This window comes from Trachinotus anak, unplaced genomic scaffold (genome assembly GCF_046630095.1).
Source record: "Trachinotus anak isolate AG129_WGS33_773 ecotype Australia unplaced genomic scaffold, CSIRO_AGI_Tana_v1 ptg000009l, whole genome shotgun sequence".
NCBI lineage: Eukaryota > Metazoa > Chordata > Actinopteri > Carangiformes > Carangidae > Trachinotus > Trachinotus anak.
This window is the reverse complement of record NW_027273860.1, coordinates 709,675-737,565: the sequence shown is the minus strand read 5'-3', so window position 1 is coordinate 737,565 and position 27,891 is coordinate 709,675. Positions and strand designations below refer to the sequence as shown.

At 43.4% G+C, this 27,891-nt stretch overlaps 1 protein-coding gene across 2 annotated transcripts; it reads right to left on the bottom strand.

The window, feature by feature from the left end:
• inhbaa (inhibin subunit beta Aa) lies at window positions 1-24,824 on the bottom strand. Of its 2 annotated transcripts, XM_071484271.1 has the most exons (3): window positions 21,737-24,824; window positions 20,543-21,350; window positions 1-4,666 (listed from the first exon to the last, which is right to left on the bottom strand). In XM_071484271.1, exons 2-3 carry the CDS (start codon window positions 21,090-21,092, stop codon window positions 3,846-3,848), a joined length of 1,371 nt encoding a protein of 456 aa, XP_071340372.1. In that variant the 5' UTR covers window positions 21,093-21,350; window positions 21,737-24,824; the 3' UTR covers window positions 1-3,845. The 2 variants fall into 2 exon arrangements, with proteins under 2 accessions (XP_071340372.1, XP_071340371.1); XM_071484270.1 differs by having other exon boundaries at window positions 20,543-24,824.
• Between the last annotated feature and the right edge of the window lie 3,067 nt (window positions 24,825-27,891).

The following is a 27,891-nucleotide window of genomic DNA, read 5'->3' as shown; positions in this document are numbered from 1 at the left end:
TTTCCTTTGTGTACATCCTTTAAACTTTAATGGTGAAGCAGAAAACAAAGACAAAAAATACCGTAAAATAAATTAGATTAGAAAAATGCCACAAGCACATTTGATTTGTACAACAAAGCAATGCAACATACTGGAATCTTGATTTCCATATATACAGAATAAAAAATAGACTTTTTATTCTTTGTCCACTTTGTTCAGTGTCAGTATTTTTTCGTCTTGATAAAAACAACAAAATCTAAACAAATACAACCACTTCTTTTATTCCTTTTTTTTTTTTTTTTTTTTGCTTCATTTTGAGGCTTTTTTTTCTGCACTGACATTTTGTTTGTGTCCATGAACACACGGGATGGACAACAAGTCCGTCCCAAAAAGTCCAGAAGAAAAGGGTCCACTCTCTTTGAAAACAGTAACAACAAAAAGAAAAAACTAAAAATAAGACGCAACATGTGTGACTTCATCAAAAAGGGACCAATACTCCGAAACTTTTGGTGAACGATTTGACAACACTGATAACAACACATACGACACAGAAACACTCAAATCTTATTGGACAACATTTGTTTTCTTCCCAAAAACAGAACGAGACGACAGTGGATTGTCTTTTTTTTTTTAGTTTGTGATGAGACAATTAAAGAGTAAACCATCATGAAATTAAATGAAATGAAGTTCTTAGTGTGCAGGGTGAAAACGTCAGAAATGAAACATCACAACTCAAAGAAAAACTGAAGAATTCTTTTCCAAAATGACCAAAAAAAAGAAAAACTAATATGAAGTGAAAACTATAAAGCATAAATAAAAACAACAGTCATCATCTTTACAAAAAGCAAGACGCCATTTTTTTTTTTTTTTTATCGTGAACTTCAGTGAATTCTTTTCCACAAAATGGACGTTAATCATGTTGTAAATACGATTTTTTTTCTCTTCTCAATATAAGTTGAACTTCAACTGTTTTGTTTCTCAGACAAACAGACGTACAGTTGGACTCTTTGGTCTTCTAAAGCAAACTAAAACTGGACACGGGACGATTTCTTCATCTTTCCTTCTGAGAGTGAACACACTGATCTGAAACAACACTTTTAATCTCTGTCTCTGATGGAAAACCTTCAGCTGCTCATCAGACCAAACCAAAAGTCTTCATCAATTTTCTATGAAAACATTAATTCCACATAAATTCAAAGGATTTTCAAGGGATTTATTCATGGGTTGATAAAAATGTCTTTAATGGTAAAAAGACCTTTAAATTTACCCAAAGTGCATAGCAGCTGATTAGTGCTGCAATGATTTGTCAAGTACTTGATCAACAGAAAATTAATCGTCAACAAATCAGCTGATTGAAGCTTCTCAGATGTGATAAGTTGCTGCTTGTTACCTGAACATTATGGACTGTTTGCTGAATCAAACAAGTAAATAATGAAATTATTGAGAATTTTCATTTCTGACATTTTATAGACAAACTGATTTATTGAGACAATAACCTGCAGATTAGTCGATAATGAAAACAGTCGTTAGTTGCCACCCTTCCTCTGATTACCTTCAGCTGCTGCTTTGCTGCTTCTTTATCAAACCTTCATCTTTGAAATAAGGGTCATATTGAGACTGGTTGAGATTTAGTTTTAATAAAATGTTCCCGTCAGTGAAAAGTGAAGGAGTTTGAAATTCATTCATTTTCCCACTCAAATTCTTACCACCTTAACTATTTTAAGGGTGTCTGGGGTCAGTTAAATCGTATAATTTTTGGAGGGACGCTTAAAGGCAAGTCTGAATTAAAGTATCACATTGACAACCTTTTACTGAGTCTGTAAAACATCTACCATATAGAGCCTCCGTGAATAAATCCCCTAAAAGTTGTGTTTTTGTTTGTAGTGTATAAAAATGAATGATTAATGCTAATGCTAATGCTAATCACCTTCATTTAGACAGCTGACACAGTGTAAACATCCACCAGAGACTAAGCTAGAAACACCATTTTAAAGGGTTTGTTGTGGTGCTTTAAGTTTGTCTTGTAGTTGTGGTTTTTGGAGACTGGAGCAGCTAGCTGTTGGCTAGCTGTTGGCTAGAATATTTAGGCTAATATAAAAGACATGGCCGCTGCTAAACAGCCACTCATGGGAGTTGTGAGATCTACTCTTTTGTCCATTTTTAGAATTTTAATCATGAGCTAAATATACATTTTTTTCTCTTCTAAGTGCCTTTTGTTCTCACTTTAAGTAAAAGTCGTCGTAGCATCTGACTGGACAGACAGGAAGTTCCTGATGGGTCGTGGGGCTCTCCAGTGGTAATATTACTTCAGGTTAATTAGTGCCCTGGGTCTCACTCAACAGATTAATACTGATGTCAACACCATGTTCTACAAGCTCAAGTCTAAAATGCTAAAACATTGACCTTGATACAGACGTAACAGTTGCTAGCGTTCAGTGCTAACTGACCAGCTAGCGTCGCTACATTTCATCGACATGTTAGCTGTTGATTTATCCAATCAGAAGCCTCCAAGTGTCTGAAGTGTCTTCACCTGCAGTTCCTCTAACAAGTCTTGGGGGCGCTGCAGGTTTACATTTTATGATTAAGAACTTGGTCCAGTATTTTTAGGCTTGATGTGTTCAATTTAATAATTAGTTGATTTGATTACTTTGAAGCCAACAATAATAAATAGGAAGGAATCCACTTATGCTAGAATGTACTTTTTATTTATGGCAGTTTGGAGAGTGTTGTGAAACAGCATCAGACCTTAGTGTTGGGAAATAAAATGTACATTACAACAGCAAAAATGTCCAGCTACTTTTGCCCAAATTAGGATTTCCTGGCAGCAACCCACGGTTCAGGCTTGGAGACATTCAGAAACCTACAGGTGACACATTTTGTGACTGTGAGCCCAGAGCAACAGGGAATCAAACTTGTGAACTTTGACACATTTAAACTGGAGTCCACCCCGAACAGGAAGCTCCGGTCTGATCTGGATCGTTTCAGTCTGTGGCACAAGTGTCGCTATAGTGCAAAACATGAAAACGTTCGTAACGCTTCTTAAAAAAAAACAACACAGACATAACAACACAAATGCAGCCAAACAAAATATTATTAATAACAATAACAATAATATTATTAATATACTTACTGACAATAATAATTATAACATCAACATGGTAACCATGGTAACATAAAGAAGTGTTTGGTTCCAGCAGCCAGCCAACTTGTTTCTTTCAAGTATCTCTCAACACACAAACATACGCACGTATTTCACACTCGAGTGGACAAAAACAAACACACAACCACACACACAAATTTATACTTCAAAACAAAATACAAAAGAGTCTTCTTCTTTCTTCCTTGTACATTTTGAAAAAGTAAACAGGAAACAAAAACAAGTCAAAGTAAAATACAATAAGATCGTAATACGTGAAACAAGTTGCATAGTTTTGAGATTTTTTTTGTGTGTGTTCGTAGTTTTTCAGGCACCTCGTCTCTCCAAGGTCGGACTGGTCGAGAGGTGCTTGAACGTCTGAGCCACATAAATAAGCCTCGCTCCCTCCGTTTGTAACAAAAATATATTAGATATTCTTTTTTTCTATCTTTTTTCTTTTTTTCTGAAAGTGCCGTTGAGACTCTCTCTGAGTTCTGCTGAACGAGTCCGGAGAGGAGGTTTAATCCCAGAGAGCGACCCGGAGCGACCCGGAGTGACGGAGGGAGGAGGTGAAGACTGAGACACAGTAGATAAAAGTGATGTGGTGATCTCTTCATCTCTCTCTCTCCCCTCCATCTCCTCTCTCTCTCTTTCTCTCTCTCACTGTCTCTCTGGGTTCAGAGGTCCGACCCCTCTCCGGTCATCTCCAGTCCAGTTCAGGTTTTTCTGTTTACGAGCAGCCACACTCCTCCACGATCATGTTCTGGATGTCCTTCTTGATGATCTTTTGCTCCTCGTTGTAGTAGAGCATGGACATGGCTCGTAGCCGGGTGGGCACGCAGCACGACCTCAGGTTCTGGAAGGGACTGTAGCCCCTCATGCGGTAGTGGCTAATGACGGTGGAGTGGAAGGACAATGTGGACCCGGTGATGCTCGCCACGTGGGAGGGACACTCGCCCTCGCAGTAGTTGGCGTGGTAACCGGGCGGAGCGATTATCCAGTCGTTCCAGCCGATGTCTTTGAAGTTTACGTAGAACTGCCGTTTGCAGCAGACGCGCACTTTCCCATCACACTCCAGCCCTCGCTTCCTGCGCCGCCGCGAGTCGCTGCCGTCCCCCTGCCGGACCACAGCCATGAGGAAGGGCCTGTGGGATTGTTCCCGCTGGCTGGCGCGTTGCGATGTCTCTTGGCCGCCAGAGACCAGGACGAGCGTGGCGCCGGCGTCGGCACAGAGCGGGCAGGACACCCTGAGGCTCAGTGTGGTGCTCTCAGTGCTCTCCAGCAGCGCCTGCACTGCCACCGACACAGGGAAGGTGTGCCAGCCGCTGCGACGGGTGTCCACCGTTTTCTCCGCCAGGAGGATCTCGTCCTGCGGCAGGGACTGGTGTCCGCTTGTGAGCCGGCGCTGCTGGAAGAGGCGGATGGTGACTTTGGCTCGGCTGCGGTTGGTCTTAGCCAGACGGAGGAAGAGCCAGACGTTGGCCTGCTCCACCAGAGAGAGGTCGCCTCCTTCTTTAGAGAGGACGAAGTTCACCACGCCCGGAGAGCCACCTGACACAGAGACACAGACAAGGTTAGGACAGTGTCCAGCACATAACTATGATGTCATGTGAGGATGACTCAGCAGAAAATGCTGCTCTCTGATTGGCTGGCAGGTCCTCTTCAAACACAAAGTTTACATCAACAGTTTAACCTCTGACCTACACACACACATACACACACACACATGCAGGCTCTCATCATGCGGGTGTGTGTGAGCCACATCTGAGCTGTAGACTCAACTACACACACAGCATCTCCACCATGACCTCTCTCACGCACACACACACACACACAGACACACACACACACACACACTCGCTCTTCCTGCTGACTCAGCAGCAGCGGTTGGAGGTTTTGGACTCAGGCAGTGTTTAAATGGTTCCCTGCAGGAGCTCCGTCGTCATCACTGCAGCTCGTCTGAAAACACCAACAAACCTTTTTTCCTGTTGCCTCACAAAGAATTATGGGAAAGTTTAGAAGCTGTGAGTGTTTCCAGAGGAGAGTTTTATTTTGGCTGCAGGTAGTTGGCGGGTGAAGATGGTTCAGAGCCTTTTTGGCCCTGGGTTTTGTCTGTCAGGCAGCTCTCATCAGCTGCAGCTGATGCTTGTTCTCATTCAGTTATTGATTATTTTTCAGTATAGGTATAAAGTGTCACAAGAAGTGTCACAGTTTCCCTCAGCCCAGGGTCATGTGTTATAAACTCAAAGGTTCTCAGTTTACGCTGATACGAAACAAAAAAAAAAAAATTTGCCACATAAACGACTTTGATTGGAGAAAAAGTTTGAAGCTTCTTACTGTACGCACACACACACACACACACACACACACACACACACACACACACACACACATCCAGACCTGTATTTTACATTTCCCAGAAACCTGGAGGCCAGGCAGCAAGCTAATGACCAGTTACCATCCACCACTGTTACATAAGATCTTTGCATCACCTTTTCCTCTCTCTCTCTCTCTCTCTTTCTCTGTAAAGTCTCTCGCTCGTGGGCGTCCATACAGAAAATCAAAGTCACGATTTGAGAGTTTATGAATGTCAGCAGCAGTGATGCTCTGTTAAACTGTGTGTGTGTGTGTGTGTGTGTGTGTGTGTGTGGAGGCGGTCAGCACTTTAGTGAATCCATTAACGCCGTTTAAGCGACAATTCGGAGGCGATTATCTCACTTACATCATCAGCACTAAAAAATGAAAGCGTTGTTCATTCATTGTTTCTTAGAATAGTGTGTGATGCTGATTCTGACTGCAGGAAGAAGAAGAAGAAGAAGAAGAGGAAGAAAAGTAGTGTTTGTCTTTAGTAAATTACTGAGCCTGAAACTATAGTGAAGTGTTTTTAAAGATTTACGTCTTCAGTAGGAACCAATGAGCTCAGAGCCACAGACTGAGGGGGGAGGAGTTGAGAGACGGACCTAGGAAGCAAAAGAAGCACCATGAGGTGGTTGGTGTGGATTCTAGTGTGAACATGGGAGGTGTTGTGAGGAAAATCACCAGACTTGAAGCTGAACTCAAACTAAGATTCTGTCAAACCCAACAAAGACTCAGCCGACCAGATAAATACTTCATTTATACTTCAGTGTACGAACACCCCTCACAAGTAACTACACAGTGGACACACACATACACAGCAGGATGAACAGGCCCTGCAGGAAAGAACGGCTGGATGGAAGGATTTTCTCTGCTGTGGTCACAAAGTCCAGCTCGGAGCCTCGGTCGCTGGCGGAGGAAATCCTAATAGCACGTTAGCAGCTGAGTGTAGAGCGGGCTCCGAGCGTCCACGGTTATTACGGCTGTAATGACAGACGAGCTGTTGGTCCGTGTGATTTACAGTCTCACTTCACAGTTGTGTCACACACAAACACAGGAAAATTAGTGCACAACTGTGCAGCAGCCAGTGCAGGATGTAGTCACAGTGGTGTCAGGATAGTGAACTCATCAGCCTCCAGTCGAGTCACCACGAGCACAGAAACAGCCAAAACATTCCTGCACTGTAATTCCTCCCTGAAAAGCAACACGTGTTTGTATCGACTGGTCTGCAACAACTGACATACAGTGATTATTGTGTTAAAAGCTACAACTCCCATGAGGCTTTTTTTGGCTCCGCAGCACTTTTTAATCCTCAGATGTGAAGAGTCCTTCGTGAAACCAGAGCTTCAAATAACTACGTTCACAGCTACTAGAGTCGTTATTTGGTTTATTGATCTTTATCTTCAGATACTCAATAAAGACTAAACCTAACACCAGCTAGTATTTGGCATTTTTGCTTTAAAAATGAGACAAACAATTAACTAATTAGTTATTCATCAAAAAATTATTGGGAAATCATTTCTGTATGGAGCTGACTTTGTTCAGGAGGGAAACTTTAGAAGAAAAACTGGAGGAACATTTGTCTGAAATCTGAATGGAGCGATAAGGTTTCCCTTCACTGGCTCGAGGACTGTGAGGTCTGTGAACAATGTCCACATACTTCTGGCCATAAACATACTTGATGTTGTCCCTCATCTGGTTTTACAAACTGAACCCTGTTTGTATTTTTATCAGGAGAGTATAACGTGTTGACAGATTCCACTAAAATTGAAAGGAAGGTGAATGGAGTTTGGTGAGATTTACTGTCGCTTCTTCTAACGTTGTTTTGTATTTTGGTGATGTTACTGAGCAGACTATCGTCTGAAACATCATCGTATTCTAGAGCATCAATGTTTCCCTTCATGGGAACAAACGGGCACAGCCCCAAACTGGAACACGGTCGACCATATAGTGTTTCAGGGGTTGACTTTCCATGGAAGTGAAGTGAAACTGGTGAATCAAGCTGAACGCTGATGACGGTGTGAGGTTCGGTGGATGTGTTGTCACAGTGTTAAAACCTCAACAGAGCAGGTAAGAAACAAGAAGTTCCAGCAGCTCATTTACACTCAGAGACAACAAGTGTCTGTTTCCTGGAGTCTGTCCGACCTCTGCAAGTCTTCTCCCCACAGCTCATCCCTCTCCCTGTAATCCCCCTCCATTTACTGAGGACCCGTCTTTACAAACTCATGTCTCAGCAACTCATAAAACCTGATTTCTGGCCTTCGTCTGCCCGCAACACACACACACACACACACACACACACACACACACACACACACACACACACACACACACAGTTTGTCATGCAGTGTCTGTGTTTGGACAGTGGTGAGGGAGAGTGTATGTGTTTGTGTGTGTGTAGAAAACTGAAAAACACACAGTTGCTCTGCAGAAATCTACATTGTTTTGTTACTTTCCATCAGTACATCTGGTTAAAAAGTCACCAACAAGGCGGAGAACGCCACAACGCAGGATTTACTGAGGGAAACAGTTTGAAAAAGCTTCATTTAGACCATCACACTCCCAACATACATCCACCAATATCCAGTTAAAGCCATTAATTATCCAGTTTAGACCACCAAGAACCCAGTCTAGGTGATCAAAAACCAGTCTAAACCAGTAAATATTCAGTGTAGATGATCAAACAGCCAATCAGATCAGCAAAAACACAACTCAGATCGACGCAGCCTCCAGTGTGGGCCACCAACAACCCAGTTTGGACCAAAGTCTGGATCATCAGACCACACGTTGAACATCAGTGACATTATGTTGCTGCAGGTCAGAGCTCCTCTGACGCAGAAATCAGGAATGATAAACTGCCATCTGAGCCAGACATCATCATCATCATCATCATCATCAGCAGCAGCAGCAGCAGCAGCAGCCTCCAGACATTCCCAAACTCTCCCATCAGCCCCTGGGGCGTGTTATGACTTTGATTTATCAGACAAAACCTCTCTGAGCAGCTAACAAAGCTAAACAACAGATCCTGCCAACATGGGACACAAACACTGGTCGGTATGTTGTTAAAAGGACTGTTGGTTTATTATAAATCTTATTAAATCCTCTGTAATCCCCCTTACACACACACACACACACACACACACAGTGCAGAGAGTCATCTGTTGAACAGACGTTTGAGAGATTAAGTTGTGTTATCAGACACCTGGAAGTCGACACTGCAGCCCTGCTGTTTCAGCAGCAGCGCATGGATTTCTTCAGCAGCTCAGACAATAGAGCTTCCTGAAAGCATCAGAGTTTGGGTCAAAAGGTTAAAGGTTAGACAAAAATATAAAAACCAGTGCAAATACAGTAATTAATCAAGTGAACAAATCATTTCGTTTGTCTGTTATTTTCTTACAACAGCTGAGAGGAGGAAAACACCGTGTGGTATTTTCATTAGCTGCACATTTGTTCGGCCCCTGAAGATCATTGCAAACTGAAATATTAAGATGGCTCCTGTATTTACTTTGTAGTGAGGCCCCATCTCAACATGGAGTTTAACATCTGGAATATTTCAGTTGACCTCACGCTGACTTAGTTTGAAATAAATCGATCAAATCGTCATGTCATCGAATGTTTAGGTTGCAGATCAACTTTTAGGACAAATGTAGTCAGTGATTTAACAACAAGATTTCTTCCTCATGTAAACACATTTTGAAAATCTATCTGCACTGGCGTCAACAAAATGAGTTTAAAGACACGCAGCCTGCTTTAGGCCTCAATATCCCACAATGCACTGGAACAGCCAGTCGTTTAATGGTGTATCATTATCAATTTACACTGATCAAATTTTTTTACTTGATAGGAGCACCTGAACACACCGTCCCATTGTGGGAGGAGGAGGAGGAGGAGGGGCAGGGTTGACCTTAGTGGGCAGTGCCCTCTGGAGGAGGCGGAGCCTGAACCATGACTCTGCTAATTCTGGATTTGACTGTTGACATCAACGAGTGAACACATGAACACACCCTCCATCCTCTGTTGTCTGTGTTTACTGAGACCATGACAATGACCAACACACACTGTACCCATCTGTCCAAACACACACTGTGTGTGTGTGTGTGTGTGTGTGTGTGCGTCATTGTCCATCATAATCCCTTCTTCAATGGATGAGCTGCTTTCAACAGTCAGAGCAAACCTGTGTGAGAGCAGCTTTATATTTGTGTCTGTTTGAACATGTGTGTGTGTGTGTGTGTGTGTGTGTGTGTGTGTGTGTGTTTGTGTGTGTGTGTGTGTTTGTGTGTGTTTGCCTGCTGCAGTTACTCATGTGGTCAGTTTTTATTTGACTTTATCCTTTAACCATCCAACGTTCAAAGAGACAGAAATTAAAGGAAAGATGGAGAGAAAGAGCAGATTGACAGTTTGCACAGCTGTTTCTCCACCTCTGCTCTCGTTCCCACACTTACAGGAGGAGAGTTAGAGGAGGAGGCGGGATCTGAAGGTACAGTCGTGACTGACAGATATGACAGATCAGCGTTCGAGGACTTCCTGTCTGCTTAATGGGAGCGTTCATCTCGCGCTCTATCTCCTCTCCATCTGTCAGGTTTACATTAAAGGGTCAGACTCCCTCCATCCCTCTGCTGCTCCACGTCTGCACAACACTGTGCAACAAGTTTCATTTTACCCCCCCCACATTAAAACCTGCAGGCACAGCAGCAGCTCTGTGGGGTTCTTTACACACACTGGTGCTGTGAGCTCAATGCTAAGGAAAGCTGAGGTTTGCAGAAGGAAACTAAGTGAACTGGTTCTGAGCCGGTTCTGGGTTTAAAAAAAAAAAAAACTTTCACAGAAATATCATTAACCAGTGAGGAGTTAGAGACAATTTAAACACCGACCCCCAGACAGTTGACTGACTGTTCCCTCGTTAATTCTACACACTAAAATACATCCAAATACTCACTACAGCACCAAATGTGGATTAATCTGCTGCTGAAAATAGTCCCCAACAAACGCACTGTTTCCTCCTGTTTCTCTGATTAAAAACTACAGTGAGCAGCTGTTTTGTTTTTTTTAATTCTTCAGCTGATTTGTTGTGGTGAATGTTTTCCACAGTGCTCCACAGGAGTAAGCAGGGGTCCGTCTCTACTCCTGTTTACCATTAAAAGGATCACAGTCAGCCCTTTCTTCTGTCTTCTTAGTTTACATTAGGAGGGATCAGTGGGCTGGGTCAACCCCCTCCCCATCACACACACATACACACACACACACAGCACGCTACATGCTGATTCCTGACAATGTTGAAGAATCAGCTTTCACATTAACCTGCAGGAGTTTAAATACGCCCAAAGTTCAGTGTGTGGAGTGCCAGGTTCAGGTCCCGCTGGGACTGATTCACTTCATGGATCCAGTCTCGGGTTTTAATATTTCACTTAACGTCACAAAGCTTCAATAAAGATCTGGAACATGTTTGTTTTTAGTTGTAGTTTTAAATCTCCTCAGAGTAATTTCACGGTTAAATTTACTGAAAATTCTTGGAAAAACAAAACATATGTTTGAAGATATAATAAAACCAAAATATAAAAACTTTTCAAAGAAGAGGTTCAAAGTAGGAACAGGGAGGTGTAATGTGATTTGAAGGCTCTTTTCACATGAATAAAACTGTAAACCTGCAGAGAGGGTGTCAAAACCTCCCTCAAATACTCCTCCATCAGTCAGTCACCTCATCGTGACTGTTACTGCCTGTTTCTTCAGGATAAACTCAGCTGTTGTTGTTCACAGAGAAATCTTTGGTCACATGACTCCCCTGATCTCAAAAGATGTCGGCCTGCTCCTTTAAGAGCCTCAGACCAAAGTGTTTCAAGGTCCCCACAGTCTAAAGGTTGATGTCCAGGGGAAATGCATACAGCCTGTATTCAAGAACTGACGCTTAAAACCAGCCATCAGGACTTCTGGAACTTTGTGACGTCACAACAAAGCAGCCAGATCCTCTCCTCTGATTGGCTGACTGACCTGTTGTTACTAGAGCTCCAGAGAGAAGCCTGAGAGAGGAGATGTAAAACTACACTGAGATGGTTTTTGGTTCTTAAAACCACAGATATATCTTCTGATGGAGATCAACACTTCAGATAAACCACAGAAGAAGATAAAATATGGAGCTTTAAGTGATGATGTAAATGGTGACAGGGTTAATGGAGTGAAGTTGTGACTTCAATGGGCATGTGGACCCCTCAGTGAGGACTGTAAGGCGGCGTGGGACAGAAATCTGCTCCAGATTCCGAGCGTCGACGCCCTGCTCAGCCTTATTGGCACCACATGTGAGTCAGCGGGGCTGTGTTAGTAAACACACACACACACACACACACACACACTGAGCAGCTCTAGATGTGAAACAAAATCTGTGTAACGCTGTCAAATGACCGGTAAACAAAAGTGGAGAGGAGGCTTTAAATCAGCGTCAGCGTCTTGACGAGAGGAATGTCTTGAATGCCAAACTTGCTCATCGTCAGCTGGAGGAGAGAGAGAGCCTCATCCCGACTCACCAGAACACACACACACACACACACACACACACATTTCAAATAGTAAATCCTGGCTTTTGCAGCTTTGAAGACGTTTTAGTCATTTTCAGCTTTTGTATTTGGGTGGATCAAAGCAAAGAGACAAACAGGAAATGAAAATGAAAAGATGAGGACAACGTCATGTTCTGCAGCGTTTACAGAACAGCCACGCCAAACACAGTGGGGGCGTGTCCTATGAAGTCACTGAAGGGCTTTAATATATTTATATCATTAAACTGAACTGATTCATGGGAGCCAGGGGCGGGTACCTCCAGGTCCAGGGAGACCAGAGCAGTCAGAGGCTCCCGGGCCACAGCCTCTGTATGAAGTGACGTCTTCATCGTGATCTGAAAACCTTTGGGTTTTAGGACAAAAGGAGATGCCTGAAGAAATGAAGATGGAAATTCATCAGTGTCTTCAGACAGTTTATAGACCGAGCAGTGAACCGTCTCAGAGCTGCAACGATCAATCAGTCGATTGAAAGACAATTAATCTGCAACTATTTCCCAAGCAGAATAGCCAGAGATGTGATGATTCCAGCTTCTCTAATGTGAAGATTTGCTGCTTTTTCTTGTCATGCATGGTAGAAACTGAAATGTCTTTACAATCTCAGATGTTGCCATGGATACTGGGAAACTGGGCTGGCCGTTTTTGCTGCTTTTTGACATTGTAACCCGAAAACTGACTAGATGAGAAATAATCAGAGAGAAATGAATCATTACTTGCAGACCCAACCCCTTTCAAGAGCCTGACAGGGTCGAAGACAGCGAGAGATAGGCGAGGACACCTGCGCGGTGCAGTAACCAATCACAGCTGAGATCTGTGTTTAATATAGATGAAAGAACACTGCAGCCTGAAGCCGTTCAGACTGCATGCAAAGACACAATTAGAGGCCACGCGACACAAAAACACAACTGGATGTGAATCGAGTTCGTCCCAAAGCTCAAATGTTTGGTCTCATGCAGATTTAGTTGTTTGTTTTTTACAGAGCTCCTTGGATTTTATTCACTGGCAAAGTTTTTTTTTACATTAATATACGATCTTGTGTGTGTCAAAGTGTAGATACTGGACAAACAGAGCTGGACAATGCTGCAAAACCTGGGATGATTTTAAAGGACGGATGTGGTGCTAAACATCTGTAACAGTTTCTAAAGAGAAAAGTATTAAAATCAATTCTGTAACTTTGTGATGTCACAACAAAGCAGTCACCCCTCTCAGCCACGCCCCAAACCCCGCCCAGCTGGACTCATCATCCAACCTTGCAGGATTTGGTTTCTCTGAGTATTTTCCTGAAATCTGCTACATTTTTATTGGATCACTCAGAAAACAGTCAGCCAATCAGAAGAGAGGCTCTGACCTGTTGTTACTAGAGCTCCAGAGAGAAGAGTGAGAGAGGAGATGTAAAACTACACTGAGTGTTTCTGGTTCTTAAAATATCTTCTGATGGAGATCAACACTTGAGATAAAACACAGGAGAAGATCAAATCTGGAGCTTTAATGTTAATAAAAGATCCTGGTTGTGACATGTAAACTATAGTTAATGTCTGGTCAGGTTAATTACAGGTCTGTAAAAAATTTACAAGCGTGGACGAGCTTCACATCTATCCACCACTACACCCTCAGCTCCCTCCTCTCTACACACTGAAACACCAGTTCCTACACCGTTACTGAACACTGGATATAAATCATAAATCTGAGGAAACCTGTAAAAGTAAAATGTACATTTTCTGCGAGGTGTTGGTGTTAATTGCCCTTTACTTTTATATATTTTCCGTACTATTTGTTTACGTACTGTGCATATTCTGTGGTATTTTTATTGCTGCTGCCAGGCGACTTTCCCTTGAAGGGACAATAAAGTGGGATGAAATGAAGTGAAACTGGAGGGAAACAGCTAAAGTTTCTGGTTGTGTAGCAGTCTGGGCTGTAACGCTGTCAGTTTGTATTGTTAAGTTGCTAAAAGTGTCCTGTCACGTGCTCTGGCTGTTAGTACCATATAAAACCAGGCTGTGAAATTCTACTGAATTCAGTTTCCAACATGAAGACAACAACAAAAACGAGACAGACTGTGGGAAACGGAGTTTGGATCAGCCTTCAAACAAGTTCTCAGCTGCTCTGTCCTGCGCTGATCTCCTCCTGCAGTCATCTGACATGTTTTTATTGTCTTTTCTGGGTATTAACAAAATGATTTTATGGTGTGTTTTTCATTTTCAGAACATTTCTACAAAACCAGATTTCTCTCTCGGGACAATAAAGTTTTGAGCTAAATTGAAGTTGAAGTGCCAGCTTCTGACTCTGTGTCTCTCTGGGTTCCCAGGCCAGTTTATTTATAATGAGAGAGCAGATAAGCAGTCCAATCTGACAGTCAAATGTTCCCATCTCAAAATACCAGAAAGACTCTGCTGCCTCGGCTCGGGTTTCACTCACACGTTAAAGTTCAGTGTCTGGAGAGTTCAGATTTGGTCAAACCGCCTCCATTAACAGTAGCTGAATGAGCTGCTAGCAGTTCCTGTTTGCAGTGTATCATGATGTCCAGACAGTTTTCACTGGATCACTGCGATCCTGATGAAAACTGAAAAGCTTGAAGGTGAAGTTGAGTGAAGTTCTGCAGTTAGGAGGATGTATGGACATTAATATGTGTTTCATGTCTTTGTGTTCAGAGTTACGACTTTGAGGAGGAGTGAGTGATCTGCGTCAGCTCCACCTGTCCCGACCACACCCTCAGGACACGTTCAACTGCATCATCTATTATTTCATGATGAATTAAAACATCAGGATCATTAAAATGCCACGTCTCCCACCCTGAGACATTTGAAAGAATCTGGATGGATGACAGAGGGAAACTAAATCAGTTAATCAAGAAGAAGAAGAAGAACCGCTCTTCGTTTTTTTATCTCTGCAGGAAAAGTCTTATCAGGACTGTTAGCGTAACAACTTCCTGTTAATGTACCAACACATTAACATTTAACAATTACCGTTCTCTCTCAGAGCTCTCCTCCGTCATGTTCACACAGCTGCTCTCTCACACACACACACACACACACACACACACACACACACACACACACTGGAAGCCTCCCAGTACACCCAGCTTCACTGAGTGGGAAAGCTCCTGTTTGAGGCTGTAATAAACCCAAAGCTGATCACAGCCTCCTTGTGTGGTTCAAAAGAACCGAACAGGGAGTGTTGAGTCAGGAGGAGTCATTCAGGGACAGTTAACAGTGCTGAGATAGATGGTTTAGCCCCCCCCCCCCCCCAACAACCCTGTGTCTCTTTCCCATCGATTCCTCCCCCCTTCGTCCCCCATTCCTCCCTCTCTGTTTGAACTCGCCTGTATTTACTGTATTTAGCGAGGCCACCGCTCGCTGCCTTCCTGTTCTCCCTGATTCCTCCCAGAGGGACGACACAGCAGGCGACTGGCAGAGAGGAGGCAAACACAAGGATGTCTCACTCTCATCATATTTCAGTGAACTGTGGACATTGCTCACTTTATTTGTAATGATGGCAGGGTTTGATTTAGGTCACATTTGAGATTAGAAACTTAACCCTGAAGACAGATGCAAATGTCAACTTACATTTGTCTAAAATAAAAAGCCTGAAATAGAACTTTTAGTAGGATTAACATAGGATCTGAGCCTCTCTTCTGATTGGTTGTTTTCTGAGTGATCCAATAAAAATATAGCAGATTTCAGTTAAACAAACCAAATCCTGCAAGGTTGGATGGTGGGTCCAGGTGGGCGGGGCTTAGGGCGTGGCTGAGAGCGGTAACTGCTTAGTTGTGACATCACAAAGTTCCAGAAGTCCTGACGGCTGGTTTTAAGGCTCAGTTTCTGAATACAGGCTGTGTGCATTTCTCTGTGGACTGAGGCTTTGATACTTTCACAGTATTAATATAGAACCTAGACCTGCTTTATAATCACAAACACATGGACATCTACCTTTAGACTGGGTGGAGCTTTAAGTATCACATCCTCATTGTTTTTAATGGTTTTATTCTTTATAGATGGGGTATAAGAAATCAATTTATTAACAACTAATTAAGATCTATGCCTGTAGACATCATCAATATTTGTAAATGTGATATAATTATCAAATATAAAGGATAAACATCTTTCCCAAAACATGCTCTTCCTGAAGACTTTTAGCTCACGTATGAAGCATTGATAAATTATATATTAATCATAATATCATGAAACCTTTATGAGGTGAATATTGTTTTAAAGTGGTGCCAGTATTTTAATTACTAAATGTTCTATAATGTAGGTGTGAGCAGCTTTAAGAAAACTTTCATGTGTTTATTAAGGTTCAGTATTTGTTCTAACTTCTCCTGTGACGTCATATTTAATATTATTATAGTTGTGTTTTGTTACATTGTCGTCCATCATGTGTTTATACAGCAGCCTCCTCTGATGTGTGTCTGCAGGATGAGAGCTGCTAACAAAGACATTATTAAACCAGTTATTACATGGTTATATACTGATTATCTTTGATAAACAAGTGGAAGGCTCCCTCCACAACTAACTGAAAAACATGGAGTTTTAATGAAGGATCAGAAATGAACACAAGGAAACATGAGCTCACTGGTAGATTTTTATCTTTGGTTAGCCGTCGCTAATGATGCATCAATTTCCAAAATAACAGCACTGAATTCTGTATTTCATTATATGAGTAATACCGGCTTTTGTTTTTTGTTTTTTGTTTGTTTTTTTTTTTTGTTCTGACAAAAGAAATCTGACAAATGGAGTCTCAGGTTTTCTCTGAGATTTATAGGAGGAAACAGAGCATTCGTTGGGGACTATTTTTAGTGGTGGATTAATCCACATTTGGTGCTGTAGTGAGTATTTGTGGCAGCAGGACAGTGTGTGTGGACTGAGTCATGATAAACTACAGTGTGTGTGTTTATGGTGATGAAGGAAGATGTCCCCACTGATGTGTTTCAGTGGCTCAGAGGAAGAAGACGCATCAGGCTGTGAGACACAATCTCCTCCGTCTAACTGCGAAATCTCCTCAGCGCTGACAGTATCTCCTGATTCTGTTCAGTCGGTTCGTGTGTTTGTGTGCAGCAGGTCTGGACACAATCTGTAGTTGTTTACTATCGAGTGATTCATCTCCCCAGATATAGAGCATCTTTGGCTGCCGGTCACACATCAAAGCAGAGCCAAAATGATGTGGTGGGACGACGTTGGCTAAAACGAGCCGCCGGGGGATTCAAACCAGCAGCCTTACGACGGCACGGACACGACCGTAAACACGCTAAAAACACGCTATGGCCACGTCACATGAAGAAGTGACGGACAGGGAGAGAGGAAGCTGGAGGAGAGTTAGGAAAGAGCCAAAGCAGCAGAGAAAATAGAGAGAATGACAGGATTAGAGGAAGAACAAACAGAGAGGAGGTGAGTTGATGCCAAGAAAAAGATGAGAGAAGAAGAGAAGACGGAGGAGAAAAATGAGGGTTGGAGAAAAGAAAACAGAGAAAGGAAACATGCTAATTGTGGTTTATTTTCATATCAGACGGATACTTTCGTCTTCCTTTGTCTTTCTATCTGCTGCTGTGATTCGCTGCTTCCTCTCAGTTGTTGGAGGTCAGTGAACCCCCACCCCCACCCTAACCCCCTGAGCTCGTCGAATGAGTTGCTGGTTTGAATCCCCAGACAGAGCCGGCCACCAGAATAGATCCAACAATGACTGGTTTATTCTGTCTGCCAGAGGAGGGAAGGGTAGATCGAGGTTAGAGAGAGGGAGAGAGAGGGAGATGAAAGTGGATTGTGGAATGTCGCTAATGATGTGTTCAATTAAGTTCAATTAGCCTAATTGTCCTCTGTGTGTGGGGAGAGACGGAGAGAAGAGGGGGGATAAACAGGGACGGAGGAGAGGAATTTAACAGAGCAGCCTGATGGATGGAGAGAAAGTGGCAGACAGATGGATATTGTGCCGCAGCTGCTAAACGGAGGTTGACACTTCGCCTCCGCCAAGAATCCAGTCGTCCCTCCACTCCCTTACTTGCCATCTCTGTTGCCCAAAATAATTACCGAGGTCCCTGAATGCATCAGTTATTCCTAACAAAGCACAGGACTGGCGGGGTGCAAAGTATTCTCATGGCGGGTCGCGTTACATCTTAGAGAAACAAGGTTTTCTGTCGTTTCTTACAGAAGTGGACAGGGTCTTTTCTTTCTCTTTCAAATGGCACCAACACCTTTTAGCCTGTTTTAGCTCCTGGTTTTGGTTTTACAGGACAGTAAAGCATCAACCCTCTGATACCACCCACAGCAGTGTCTCCTGAAGCAGCGCCCTTCGTCGCCATGGTTACTATAATAACAGTCATGTCTTGGTTAGTTTTAGGAAAAGATGGTGATTTGGGTTAAAATAAGTACTTCCTCAACATTAGACGATCTTTGTTGTCATGGTTACAATAATAACAACAAGGAGGAGCAGGTGGAGCAGCATTAGAAGAACCTGAGAGGCAAAACTCAGGGTAATAAATCTTAGCCAGTGTCTCAGTTTCTGAGGAGGTTCAGGAGACTCGGTTCTAATGAGGTTCTCCCTCTGATATTGTACTAAAATGGTTCTCATGCACAGAACAGACACTGCTGAGGGGGACTTTTGATTTTTAACAATGTTGTAGTTCTGGTGAGTGTGTGAGCAGTCACTTTGTAACATAGCTTTGAAAAGTGCTCAATAAATAAAGATTATCATTATTATTATTATTATTATCATTAGAGGAAAGAATTCGGACCCAGTTCTGGCTGGGACTCTCCTGGTCCAGCCTCTAGTGGCCACCAGCCAATCAAAAGTCCTGATTTTTGGGGGCCTTTCAGCTCATCGTGTTATATTTAGAACACAGAAAATGCAGCTTCCCCTACAGGAGGAGGAACTCTTTAAAATTCAGTGTTTTTCTTAAAATGAAGCTGCTCCTCTCAGCCTGTCTGCTCAGACCCACTCCATAAAAATCTTTTCCATCTGCTCTTCCAGACTCTCGCCTACAGAAACTCAAACTGCAGCAGCAGAAAATCCAGAGGAGGAAGAGGACGACGTCACAGTCCCGCCCACACGGCCTGACTGACAGGTGAGCTCTAACGAATGCAGGAGTTTTGGAACCTCAGTAAAATCTTCTTCATCCAGTGATGTATCTGATTCACTGCCCACACATTTAACCTTTGCTTAAATATTCAGACATTTTTTAGTTTTTTTGAAGCGATTTTGAAAAGCTGAGTTAACTTCCTTAACTTTTTTACATGATTTAACCGAACAACTGTAAATCAGTGACACTGACCATCTCAACACGACATCATCCGAAGAATAATATAAAATATGAATTTCATTTCCTCTTGTTTTCCACTGCAAATTGACCTTCAGAGAACTAAAAAAACACACAAAGCAATGAAAAGGTTTTCAGTCTCTGCAAACACATCCACAAGTCCCTGCTGTTAAATACATCACCACATTTAATCATAAATTTGATTAAGAAATATAAATAATATCTCTGCAGTAAATTTCAAGGTTTTGCGAGTGAACGGAAACCAGCAGCTTCCTGGAGGAAAAACTGATGGATCGTTCTGGAAAACGATCAGCAGCACTGGAGAGTTTGTAGCTGATGGTTAAAACAAATAGAAATATCACAACCTGGAGATACAAGGTTTTTCCAGCGGTAACAGCCGTGTGTTTTCAGCCACTTTGCCGCAACAGCAAACCTCACAAGTGCATGTACCGTGACCTGGATTTAAAGGTGTTAGAGGGGTGGAGTCAGACCTGCCGGAGGTCAAAGGTGACGCCGCAGTGCCACGAGGTGTGATTCACTAACGTTCAGTACATCCTTCTCTCTCTCTGACTCGCTCTCTGTCGCTACCGTCTGTCAGAAAAGTGTTCCAGCAGTCTTACAACACACACATACACACACACACACACACAAACACACACACACACACACACACACACACACACACACAGTGACGGACGAATCTCCTCTGACTTTCAGTAGATAATGAGGTATTCTTTGAAAACAGCAGGAGGCGATTACAGGGGTTTGTGTGTGTGTGTGTGTGTGTGTGTGTGTGTGTGTGTGTGTGTGTGTATCTGACGGGTTCAGCTGAGTGAGTACGCAGGTGGAATTAAGCAGGTGGACACAGTGATCATTTTCAACAAGCTGCATTTTTGTCTCTCTACACACACACACACACACACACACACACACACACACAACTGTAACACATGCAAATATGTGCTTACACACAAAGTAGACTTGGCTGCTTTCCACACACACTCACACACACACACAGGTATCTGTTACACATTCCTTGACACCACTAACACACATTCAAATGCAGATTTAGTCATTTACTGTCGAACTGCTGCTGCACACACACACACACACACACACACACACATACACACACACACACACACACACACACGCACACACACACACATACACGCACACACACACACACACACACACACACACACACACACACACACACTCACACACACTCACACAGGACATACTGTCTTTTGTCTTCACACACAAACACCAGCAGTATTTACTCACCAGCCTCGGCGAAGGTGATAATCTCTGTCGTCTCCTGTGCATCACCGCCGTCTCCCATCCGAGTCGCTGCCGCCGCTGCTGCTCCTCCCCCTCCTCCTCCCCGGCCTCCCCGCCCTCGTGCCTCCTCCTCCCCCTCGATCTGCACGCTGCCGTCCTCCGCCACTCGCCCCACGTGGAGTTTGCGCAGTGCGTTGAGGAGTGCGGCGCGTGGCACGGGCCGGGTGATGTTGGGCCGAGCCTGGAGATGCAGCATGTTGAGGATGTGCCTCTTCACCGCCTCCACCACGTCCTGCTGAGCCGCCTCCTCTTCCTCTCGCTCATGTCCCACCGTGTCGTCCACCGCCGCCGTGCCCCCTTCGTTTCTCCTCATCCTGGCCAGGGCGCAGGAGGGACAGTGGGAACTGGAGGTGACATCTGGCAGCGGCTGGTGGTGAGGATGGACGGTCAGAGAAAGCGGTGGTGGCTGCAGTTTGGACGCCGGGTCCGAGGACGAGCTGCAGCTCTGGACCAGGATCAGGACGGTCCAGCTGAGCAGACGTAAGACAGACATGATGGCAGGAGACGTCTGATTGGCTGCTGGGCTGGATTTGGTGATGCTGCCAGATGCAGATGCACAGATGGAGCCGGAAAAGATGAAGAAAAGTTGAGTTCTGGCCAAAAGTGTGTGAAGAAAAATTCAGCCCTGGATGAAGAAAGAAAAGTCTTCCCTTCCTCTGTTCTCTCTCTCTCTCTCTGTCTTTGTCTCTCTCCCTCGTTCTCTCAGAAGTTCTCTCAGAAGCAGCAAAGTTCAACTCAGCTCACAGTCCACCTGCGAAAACGGAGGGAAAAAAAACTGTAAAGAAACGAGAGAGGAGGACAAAAAAGAAAAAAAAAAAACAACGCCGAGAGAGAAAATGAGTAATCCTTATCTTTTTTGTCAGGGACAGATGGCTGGAAAATGTGGAGGCGTCACAAGAAAGAAAGAAAGAAAAAGAAAAAACAACAAAACAAAAAGAAGAAGAAGGAGAGGAAAAAACTCTCAGATGTGATGAATGGATGATGAAAAAGCAGAGAAGGAAAAACTCTGAGTGCAGGAGGATCCTCGTTCCCGGGGTGAAGTCTCTGCAGAGTGTGTGTTCAGAGTGTGTGTGTGTGAGAGAGGCAGTTTGACTAAGTTATCCCAGACGAAGGGAGTTCCTATCTCGCTCTTTTTACCTCTTTTCCTTTCTCTCTCTCTCTCTGTGTGTTGAATGCATTCCCTCGCTCACCAGTTGAATGGTTTTACCGGAGTGGGCTGGACTCTCTCTCTCCTCGCTCTCGTCTTTCTTTCCCTCCCTCTGCTTCTCTCTCCTCTCTCTCGCCCTGGCAGCCTCCTACCGTAATTATACCACCCTCCCTCCTCCCTCCATCTCTCTCTCTCTCTCTCTCTCTCTCTCTTCCACTCCAGTCTCCTCCCATCTCACTCCATGACTCATAGCACTTCCAACTTTTACCTTCACCCTCCTTCTCTTTCTCTCTCTCTGTCTTTATTTATTTCTCCCCTCCCTGCCTTCCTCCCTCTGTTTGGCTGTTAATGGAGCAAAGCTGGGATTCCTTTATCCCTCCCTCCCTCCCACAGTCGGCTGTGAATGAGTTACGTATTGAGGGGAAAATCTTGGATGACTTGGTCTTCGCCTGTGACTCTCCTGTCCATCTGTCTGACAGTCTATCAGTCAGTCAGTCTGGATGTGTTTTGTCTGGTTGCCTCTGAGCTCCAGTCAACATGATGTCATGGTTCATGACTGAGCGATCTCGCCTTGTCGCACTGTGGCGGGCGAAGCGGCGACAGCGTTGGGTCTATAAGGGAGATTCATACACCGGTCGCAGATTCAGATTCCTCCAGCTCATTTTCTTCTTCTTCGTTTTCTTAGTTTCTTCAGCTTTTCTGATAAAGTCCTCAAATGTCAAGGGTTTGACGCTCACGTTCCTATGATCTGTCACAATAAACAGTCCATGCAAAGAGCCGAAGTCACATCCTCACTCATTTCTGTCTTGGGGCTTTCTGAAAAGTCGACGGGTGTTCCTGGGGTTTACACTCCATCTACTACGATAAATCAGCTCCACTACAGCAGCTGATATTAGAAGGAGCGTGGAGCTGTGACGATTAGTCCGCTAGTGATGAAAAAGTACAAACTATTTTGATAATTTCTATGAAAAAAGTCAAGCATTTGCTCGTTCCTGCTTCTCAAATGTCAGGATTTAATGCTTTTCTTTGTCATATATCATTGACAGTGGGTAACATCTGAATACACCACCTTGGGCTGAGCCTAAACGGCCTTGGTTCTGTTCCAGCTCTCTATGAACATCTATGAACATTTGCTGCCTGTTTTCACTGACCTAACTCCCTCCACCTCTGTTAGCATTTAATCCTGTGTGAATTTTCCTTTTTTCAACATATTTAAGTTTACCAAATGTTGTGCATCTTTGAACTCAGGGACATCAGATACACCAGAAAACTAAATGTGTATTGTTGTGGCAATAAATGGTTGAAACACAAAGCATTTTTCCCGAGAACCTTCCACTGTATCTAAAGCCTTCCTCTGTTTTCAGCCTTCTTAACTATAGGACTTTGGTCATGTGATAACAGCTGGTGCTCTCCAGCAGCCACAGACTGTAACCTGTTATCATGACTTCTTCCATTCACTGGAGAAAGCCAACAGCTTTGGGGAAAAGCTTGTAAGTGAACTTCACAATGAATCTCCACATTCAGCCCGTCATTTGTCCGTCTCCGCCCGTTGGTTTGTCTTGATGAATCACTTTCCACCTTTCAAGGTGGTCATCTTCTCTTTGTTATCATCATCATCATCCTGTCATTATTCTGAAAATACCCTAACTGTTTTCCCAAACAACAGCTTCTCTAGAAGTCCATTACCATCTCACTTCCCTTCCCATCAAACCACTCATTTCTCCTGGATGTGTTTGCACCACTGACAGAAGTTTGTCATTGTGGTTGGTTTTATTGAGAAATGAGCCTCAGGAAAATTACAAGAACTTACAAATACATCCTCAGCTGCATTGCTCCTTCTTTACGGTGTTTGTAAAGGGGATTCAGGGACAAAAACAGAGATTAAGGTAATCTGAAGACAGTTTAGGAGGTCTTGAATGGGTATTTGAAGGCATTTCCAACTGGATTTTGCAACGATTTTAAAGGGATTCCTGAGGAGTTTCCTAAATTTTCAGCCAAGAATTAGATTTTATGGGTGTTCTTTAAAGTTCCTATCTGAAATGATTCTGAGCCCTAAAGGTCCACCAAAGCTCAAAGGGCTCTAACATGGATTCTTGAGGAGGTTCTAAAGAGTTCACCAATTAATCTAATGAAGTTCAGAGGGGTTTTACTGGCCTGAAAATCTCAAACGTTGAAAGGTGAAAGAATTTAAAGAGGTTTCAGAGGTGGTGAAAAGGACTAAAGTGAGTTTAAGATTCTAAGGAAGTCCAAAAGGTCTTGGGTTCTTACAGGTGTTCTAATGGGATTCTAAAAAAGGCTTACAACCAAGATCTGAAGAGATGCTGAAAGGGCTCAGAAGGGAATTTTAATGGGTTCTGGGAGATCTCATGGGCAGTTTTACAGGTTCTGAAGGGGTGTGGTGCGAGGTTCTACAGGTTTTCCGGTGTTTTGTGGGGGTTCTGGAGGCTTCTAAAGGGAAACAAGTTGTTTTTGTGAAGGTACATTCAAGAGAATTTTACAGGTGAACCTTTTGTTCTGGGGGATCTTTAGGAGTTTTACAAGAAAAATGTGATTCTAAATATGATTTCAAAAGTATCTAAAAGGTCTAAGAAGGTTCTAAAGGATTTCTAAAGTTTTGAAGGGTTCTCTTATGGAGAACATAAGCGGTTCTACATATGGTTTTAAAAAGATTTAATGGGTTCTAAGAGGGGTATAAGGGGTTTCTAATGTTTTGAGGTAGTTGTAGTGGGTTTAGAGGGAAACCTCAGTGTTCTTAACAGAATTAAAAATGTTTTCTAGAGACTGTCTATGACACTATAATATAACTGTTAAACTCTGGTGTAGTTGTTTGTTCTTGGTTTTGTTTGCATGTGATCTGCTCTCTCCCCTCTCTCTCTCTCTCTCCCATTACATCATGCTGTCTCTCGGCCCCCTCCCTCTTTCTCCAACATGTGGTCCGATAACATAGAGAACCCAGAGAACGGAGTCAGATCTGACTGTAGAGGAAGCAGAGAAGACGTAGAGTTACACACCGAATCAGACGTCTGGGATTCACCCTCTGCTGTTGTGACATCATCACTGCGGGGGAAAGTGTGCGTTTGTGTGTGTGTGACTCGTCAGTTGTCTGCTTGTCTACAAGTTTAAAGAAAAAAATCTCCAGCTCATGCCTGTGTGAGCTCACCGCTCGCTGAGTTGCCTTATTAAGGCGTTGCAGTGTGTATGGAAATTAACTTGTCTGCACTGGTGGCTTCTTTAAATAACTCACAACCTGTGAGTCATGAACCTGTCGTAATGCCGGCAGCAGCACTGATGCACTTTGTTTTTAAAGTTGCCTCCGGGGCCCAAAAAAAAAACCACATCCAGAGTACATCGAACATGGCTGGAAAAGTACGGGGGAGCGCTTGATTTAAATGAACCTCTTCAACCCTGCCACTCCATTCTTATGTCCTCGTGTTGTTCAGAACCACAGAACCTTTATTTAAAGTTTCAGTGGAGATCCCCGAGTTCCTGAATGTCAGGCTGAGTTTTAGGGAAATGTGTCTAAGATGATGCTGCAAGCATGTTGAATATTTTCATCTGATGCAGCCGCAGCAAACATGTGTTGGGTTTGAATATTTCCCTCAGTGGAGACACCATGAAGAGGTCACAGCTGGTGAAACATTATAGAAGAATGGAATCAGAACACACACAACAGTCTGCATTAGAAAGTAAAAAGTAGAATTTGAGTCTAATCTAAGATAAATCACACATGTTACTGTCAAACAAATATTGCAGGGGAACATCTGATTGTGGAAGGTTGAAGTGAAGGGTTAGGCTGTCCAGGGAGGGAAATCAAACACACCTCAACTTGTTAAAATGCATATAATCTGCTGTGGTGTGTGTTTGGCTTGGAGCTCAGTGAGTGGATGTTGTTGTTGTGTTGATGTGTGATGACGGTCCAACAGGTGGAGAGACGCTGGCTGTGGCTCCAGTGTTCAGGACCGACACCACCTGAATGCATATTGAACTGCTCCATCTAGTGGACACCAGCTGTAACCTCCCTGTGTGACCTCAGAGCATCTTCACTCATCCTTACCTTCCCTCCTTCTGTCTCTGGTTGTCTTTCTTTCTCTCTCATTAGCTGATCCCTCGTTCCTTCACCAGCTCCATCATTCTTTCTTTGTTTCTTTTGTCTCGGCTGCTGTTACAGACTCTTTCTCTCTGAATTCACTTTCATTCACTTTCTTTGTTGTTGTAGACATTTCTCCCTCTCCTCCTCCTCTCTTGAAGGTGAATGATGTCTTCCTCCTCTTCTTCTTCTCTCTCTGCAGCTTTATGAACCACTCTGGAGGTGCAGACTAATTTACTGCCCTGCTGCATCAGGACAGACACACACACACACACACACACACACACACACACAGTCTTATTGGTCATGATGGGGTCTTCCAGCTGTGTGTGTGTGATGGATAGTGTTGCTCTGACCTCTCACAGTCGGGTATGTGGAAGAGAGATACTGCTGTAAGAAGAGGAGGAAGAGGAGGTTTGTCACTCCATCTCCACAGCAGGCAGAGACAGTAAAAAGATGGAGGGAAGGAACGATGACCAGTGAAAAGTAAAATTTAAAGCATGTGGGTGAATTTGTTGGGTTGTACAGAACGTTCAGGAAGTTTTCAGACCCTTTGATTTTTCACATTTAGTTATGTTGCAGTTTTATGATGAAGTCATTTAGTGGCCGAGGGACAACTCTGAGACTGTCCTCTCGTGTCTCATCCAGTCCTGATCTGAACTCAGTCCACCTGAACATGTGTGTCCCCCGATGGCCCCCACCCACCTGACGGAGCCTGAGAACGGCAGAAAATCCAGGTGTGTAAAGTTTGTGACATCAGACCCAAGAGGACTCGAGGCTGTAATCAGCTTTGAAGGAGCTTCAACTAAGCCCTGAGTAAAGTGTCTGAATACTTCTGTCAATGTGACATTTCAGTTACTCCTTTTTAAAACATTTGCAATTTAGATTTTGATCAGATTGCATTCTTCTTTTCTTTTTTATTTTAGCATCGGGCTGCAGCAAAGCAGAACGTGAAAGCTGTGAAGGGGTCTGAAAACACAGGTTCCATGTGTTCTGGCTGTCTGACTGTATGTTTCATGTTTTTTCTTCTTCTTCTCTTTGAGACAAACCCTACTCAACTCTTACTTTCTCTGTGGTGTTAATCAACCTTGGCAGGTAGGTTGGTGAACCCCAGCAGATAAATAGAGCCTCGGAGGAGTCGGGGTCCGGTTGTTCTTGAAGATGCCAGAAAAAACAGTTTATTATTCAAACTGTCAAAGAACAACAAACCTTCCATGTTCACACTGTGAGCTGTGAATTCAGGACACAAACTGTCTGTTTTATTTTACTAAGGAAAAGACAAAGGTGTCACTCACAAACCTCCAAATGATGATGGTGTCAGGGCTGTTGCGTTAATGTTTTTGTAGGTTTTGTGTGTATTTCAGGAGGACTCGTCTCACTGAGGCTGTTGGAAATATGAAAACATCTTTATGAATGTGTGTGGGTTAGTTTATTTACAGGCTGCGTTCCAGTCCTCACACACAGAGGGGATTTCAAGGATTTCTGCACCACATGTCTGATTTAATGGACATGTTGTGTGGCATGCACATGTAAGGGTGTGTCTGTTATGTGTGCGTTTGTGTAGGCGTTACTCTTAGGAAAACAGCAGCAGCAGTTTAAGTGATGTGGTTATTCTCCTCAACCATGATGCTCAGTTACCAGACAAGAGGAAGCTGGTGATATCGCTGCAGTGGGTGAGTTCAGACAGACGACATGAAACTACATGAGTTCATGTTGATGAGGGTTCCCTCCTGAATTAACCCACTGCTGCTGATTCACGTTAGAATTGGGCTGAACATCCACCAGATCAGCTGATTAATTATCCAACAATCTGAATGTTGGGCAATCAGATGGATTTTAGAAATTTTTCTTCCAATTTTCCAACAGATCCATAATAAACTGCAGTGATTTTATAGGAATACAACAGCCCACTTCATGGTCTTATTTTTTCTTCTTCTTTGGTGGAACTGTAGATGGAGGAAAGCCAACAGGGAGTTCAGTGTCCATGTTCAGTCGTAGATTGTGGCCACACAGGAAGACTCAGGATCAGGTCACCCGGAAGTTGTTTGATGTCTTCCA

Excerpts from the sequence above, each read along its gene's own strand:
- inhbaa (XM_071484270.1), bottom strand. The coding sequence starts at position 21,092 with ATGTCTGTCTTACGTCTGCTCAGCTGGACCGTCCTGATCCTGGTCCAG. Across the intron at positions 4,667-20,542 it reads TATCACCTTCGCCGAGGCTG|GTGGCTCTCCGGGCGTGGTG; the intron begins GTGAGTAAATAC and ends TCTCTGTGTCAG.